General features: G+C 42.6%; 1 protein-coding gene across 1 annotated transcript; it reads right to left on the bottom strand.

The window, feature by feature from the left end:
- LOC123987675 lies at positions 1–5,076 on the bottom strand. Its single transcript, XM_046285145.1, has 5 exons — positions 4,963–5,076; positions 2,482–3,209; positions 1,795–2,260; positions 1,068–1,255; positions 1–130 (listed from the first exon to the last, which is right to left on the bottom strand). Exons 1-5 carry the CDS (start codon positions 5,074–5,076, stop codon positions 1–3), a joined length of 1,626 nt encoding a protein of 541 aa, XP_046141101.1.

Genomic DNA, 5,076 nt, shown 5'->3' with positions numbered 1-5,076 from the left:
CTAACACGGTTCATCAGGACACTCTTCAATAGCATCCTCTTCACCGTCTCCCGCCCATTCACCCTTCCATGGTCGCAGACGATCTTTGGGTGCAACTTGCGGTTTCCCATTCTTACCAAGAATTTCGTACCTGTCGTTTGGCAAAATTTTGGTAATAGAGTATGGGCCTATAAATTTATTTTCCAATTTTGCTCTGCGCGAATCACCGGGTCGTATGAATACGGTGCCCCCCAAATTATACGTTATATTATCTTTCCGCTTCTTGTTAAATTTGATATTTTTTGTAATACTGCATTTTCTCTTAATCGTTCGTACGCAATTTCTCTATCGCAAATTACGTCAATCTTCTCGCTTGAATCCGGTAACTGTCCTTCGGCAACAACTGCATGACCTGCACTCCTTTCAACTCCAAACAATAACCGGGTCGGTGAAAAACCCGTTGATTTTTGTACTGTTGTGTTTAAAGAAAGTTGGATTTTTGATAATTTGTTCGGCCATTCTACTATTTTACTTAATTCTGCTGTTAAAAGATTTGTGACTGTGGAAACGGATCGTTCTACTTGCCCATTAGCCCGGGGAGTACCTGTAGCGATCAAATGTAGTGTTTCTGTAAAAACTGAGCTAATGGTTTATAGGTAAAGTTTGTCCCACGATTAAGAATCACCTGACACGGCGTACCGAACAACGTTAAGTGCTCCCTAAAAATTTGCAAAGTTTTTGCCCCACTTAGAGACTTTAATGGGATCAATTGTACGTATTTTGTAAACGCATCGATGATAATCAGAATGTATTTATAACATTTTCTTTGGGCTCGTCGAACGGTCCCACGCAATCGCCGTGTATCGGGTCGAACGGAATCGGCTTCTTTTCTATAGAATGCAATAACCCTTGTTTCGAGCCCGTAGCGCGTTTTGTGACCGTGCAGGTAATGCAGCGTTCCAAATATTTCTTTACAAAGCTTCGCATCCGCGGAAACCAGTACTTCTGCGCTACTCGACCGAAAGTTTTATCGATACCGACATGGCAATTCTCGTCATGATATAATCTCAAGAGTCCAATCCTACTACCTTTCAGTGATTTCCTCGAAATCACTAGCTATAGATTCCTTAACGAGTACCCTTCGTACAATTTCTTTCGTCTCAACATCCTTTTTTTGGACAATTTCCAGCCACGATCCTTCACAAATAACATTTATGCGGTAGTCCGGTTTCAGATTGCGACTCAAGAAATCCGCATGTTCCACATATTTTACTGCCTGCAAAAACAGTAGAAAAGCAGCGATCCCATACTAATGCGTACGTTGTCACGGACACACACGGATGGCCAGAATTCGATGTGTTAGTTTCAACAGTTTTTCGAAAATATCTCGAAAACTAAGACCGAGCGGCGGTTATATGTATTAGAAAAAGTTGTTCAAAATGTCTAATTTTACAACATATTTAAATTTCATCTAAATCCATGAGGTGTAACCTAATCTCAATAATTACACTGTCCAACAAATTTTAACTTTTTTTCTGTTTTCCGATTCCCACTGGGTGATTCTTATAGTGTTCTTGTAAGTTTATTTATAACATAACGTCAAGCTTCCTCCTGCTTTGTGCCCCAGTTCCATGGCATACCCAACTTTGTAAGCCTCGAAATGCAAGCCGTTCGCGTCGCAAACTCAGGTATAAATTTGCGAAAATAGCTTGCTAGGCCCATAAACTGTCTTACTTGACGGACGTTTGTGGGAACCGGTGATTCCTACAAAGCCCTAACTTTTCCTTCACCTGGTCGGATGCCCTCAGTAGATACTTGCCTTCCCAAGTATTCTACCTTTTCTTGCAAAAATTTACATTTTGGAAGATTCAGTGAAAATCCGACTATTGACAAGGCCTTCAAAACTTGGTCTAATCTATCTAAACCTCCTTCAACAGTTGACGACCGAATAAGTACATCGTCAATGTAGGCTAACGCGACCTTGTTCCGCAAGTTTCCCAGAGCCCTGTGTATTGCCCGTTGGAAAACTGCTGGAGCGTTATTCAAGCCAAAGGGCATCCGAAGGTACTTATAGTGACCGTCGGACGTCACGAATGTAGTTTTCTCAATAGATTCTGCAGCAATTGGTATTTGGTGGAATCCCGAGGTCATATCAAGCGTTGTAAAATAACGACCCTTCCCGAGCTGATCGTCTATCAGCGGCAATGGATAACGATCTTTAATAGTAATTCTATTTAACGCCCGATAATCAACACAGAGTCTATCCGATCCGTTCTTTTTTCTAACCAATATAATTGGACTGGCATATAGGCGATACCGATTCGCGTATAATATTATTTTGTAGCAAATCGTTAACAATATCTCTTACCTTCTCTCGCTCAGTCAAGGATAAACGGTATGGGTGGTAGTTCACTATTCTGTCGTCCTTAACACTAATTTTCATCTCTCCCATGCGTGGTCACCTGCCGAATCGTGCCATCCAAGGAAATCATTTCCTGGTACCGCTGTAGGATCTCTTCGACTGGGCCACGCGCCTCGTCGGTGATTGTGGTGATGACACAGCACTGTTGACCAAGCTGGTTACTGTTGACTGCTCCAGGATCACGCAGCAATCTTGTACCACCGATATCCGTCACCATTCGCAAATCAGCGTGCGAGAGGACGTTTCTTCCAATTATAACGTCATGTGACGAGTCACAATCACGGATAACGTATAAGTCTATTTCCAAACTCACGTCCTCTGATTGCATCACAGTAGTCAAACGTCCAATCGTCGATAGATTCACTTCTCCAAGTCCATATAGCGTGGTAATGAAAGGAACGATGTTACACCCGACTTTCTTTGCAACAGATTTCTTTATAAGCGAACAATCTGCTCCACTGTCTATTAGGCAGTAAACGAGGGTGGTTTTTAGCAAAATAGGTGTCAAGCTGGGACTCGATACATGGCAGACATTCGCTTCTGGTTTCTTACGACCCTGGTTATTCCCCTGCGTCCGCTGCTTAATCCAACACTTGGATGCATCATGACTCCTCTTCGAGCAGAATGTACAGGTAACAATTTTCTTCGTTGATTCTCCAATCGTATCCTGCCTACGTTTCTTGGGACAATCATGTTGAAAATGACCCGTCTCGTTGCAGGTATAACATCTCTTCCTATTGTCCCTTTTCTGTCGATCCTTGTGCTCCTTCTCCTTATCTCCTCCTTTGGGTTTGCACGGCTTCGCGAACTGAGTTATACCAATCAATAAATCAGATGTAGTTTTATAATTTGCGTTTGTCAACGACTAGCGCACAGTTTGATCGACAGTAGCCCCGACAATCAGTTCAATTAGTTCCTCGGACTTAAAACTGACGCGTGTTTGTTCCAAATATAGTAATTTGGTTCGCGCATACTCGACATATGTCGTGGCCATTTCACTGTTAAAGGACACAGCACGAAATAGACGTTCATGTAATTTCTTTTCAGACACGAACAGAGCACACAAGTCTTGTCGAAACTTTTCCCACGTACGCGGTTTACCCTTTCACTCTTTGTATCATTTCTTTGCTGAGCCCGTTAGTGCGAGAGTGGCAAGACACAATTGTTGTTGAGGATTAGCTTTTTTTGTTATTTCCTCCACTACACTGCACCATGCACTCGCGTTATCCCCCAAATCGGAACTGTCAAATTCCGGTAAAACCTCCATCGATTTATCGGGTGCAGTCGCATCACAACTTGTAGCAAGGACAACGTTATGCGCTTACTTCTGCATTACTTCCCGGATAATGTCTTCCAGGGAAGGGGTAATAGAAGCACTCGCCATCACCCGCGCTGTATTTTATTACGCGACACAAACAACAACAAAAACAAACAGAACGGAGAAGAAAAAGAAAAACAAATACCCAAGCGCAATATGATATTGCACGGTATAACACTACGCGTAACTTAATGACATGAACGGACTTCTTATTCCACTTCTGATGTTAGAAATATTTTAAAGTTGCTCGCACGATTAAAGTTCTGGGGTAAATGTCATGCCGTTCTTCATGGTCCTCCTACCAGAAAATGCAACCTTATCTCTTTACACGTGCCTTGCAGCACCATGACTTCAGGTCATCGACCACACGCGCATTCCTTCGAGGATCGGCGATCGAACTCTCTATCGCCGTTCCATAAACAAAACATCCGTGACTCTTAGAATTCGTCGCACCTCAAGTATCAACTACCGCCGACCCTAGTCCGATGACAGACTGTCGAGTAACCCTTAAAGATAATCATCTTTAGGGACTTCCCTTGTTTTCCCGAATTTATAACTTTTCCAACCCCTGTCACATCACTCTCAGTCCTGGAATTCGGGACTAGTTTATCGGGATCGAATCATTATTGATCCTACCCTAAATCCTACCTGACTCCGGCTCACGCTTTTCCCGCCTAAAAACGTCCTTTCCTGGAAAAACCTCTCTACTACTCGACCACCACACTCCAATGCCAAGTATAAAGGCAAGTCCTCTGGAAGAGCAAAGTTAGTCTTAGTACAACGTTAAGAGTACGAGAAACGCCTGTATAGTGAAGAATAAACTCTCAACCAAGTAACCCAGTCTTGTTATTTGCGATCCGACGACAAGACATATGGCTCGGGATATTGATAGCCTAAAGAATCCTGAGAAATCCTTGAAAAGCAGGTCAAAGCCCCAAATGCATTGGCTCTGCCACGTGTCAACCCTTGCACGCGTGCTAACGCTAACAGACCTTTTGCGCTTTTCTAAGCTTGCTCTCTCCTCTGTTATAAATTTAGGCGCCTGAATGGGCATTCCCCTATTGTACCGGTTATCTATTAATTCCGGTAACATGCAGAATAAATAAAATTGAATTAACTCTGGCTCCATATTGTTTTGCCAAAAGTTATCATCTCTATCAACTCTAATGCATTTTAACCCTTTTCGGGTCCAGATACAAAATAAGCAATATTTTGTACCTGTGATATGTAAGTGTCCTTATACCTGGTAGTAATAATAATGGTTGTTGTTTAATGCGTTTCCTTCTGCATCAGCAAATATACGGCAAATAACTGCAACATTTTTGATTGCTTCCTCCGGCAATAAATTCTCCGCCAT

This window comes from Osmia bicornis, chromosome 3 (genome assembly GCF_907164935.1).
Source record: "Osmia bicornis bicornis chromosome 3, iOsmBic2.1, whole genome shotgun sequence".
In the NCBI taxonomy this organism is placed as follows: domain Eukaryota; kingdom Metazoa; phylum Arthropoda; class Insecta; order Hymenoptera; family Megachilidae; genus Osmia; species Osmia bicornis.
This window is presented reverse-complemented; position numbering and strand designations above follow the sequence as displayed.

Bases quoted from the DNA above. Each gene is read 5' to 3' on its own strand.
- LOC123987675 (XM_046285145.1), bottom strand. From the start codon at position 5,076: ATGGCGGAGAATTTATTGCCGGAGGAAGCAATCAAAAATGTTGCAGTT. The intron at 3,210-4,962 runs GTATAAGGACAC...GGTATAACTCAG, and splicing joins ACCATTATTATTACTACCAG to TTCGCGAAGCCGTGCAAACC. The intron at 1,256-1,794 runs GTATCTACTGAG...CTGTTTTTGCAG, and splicing joins TAGAATACTTGGGAAGGCAA to GCAGTAAAATATGTGGAACA.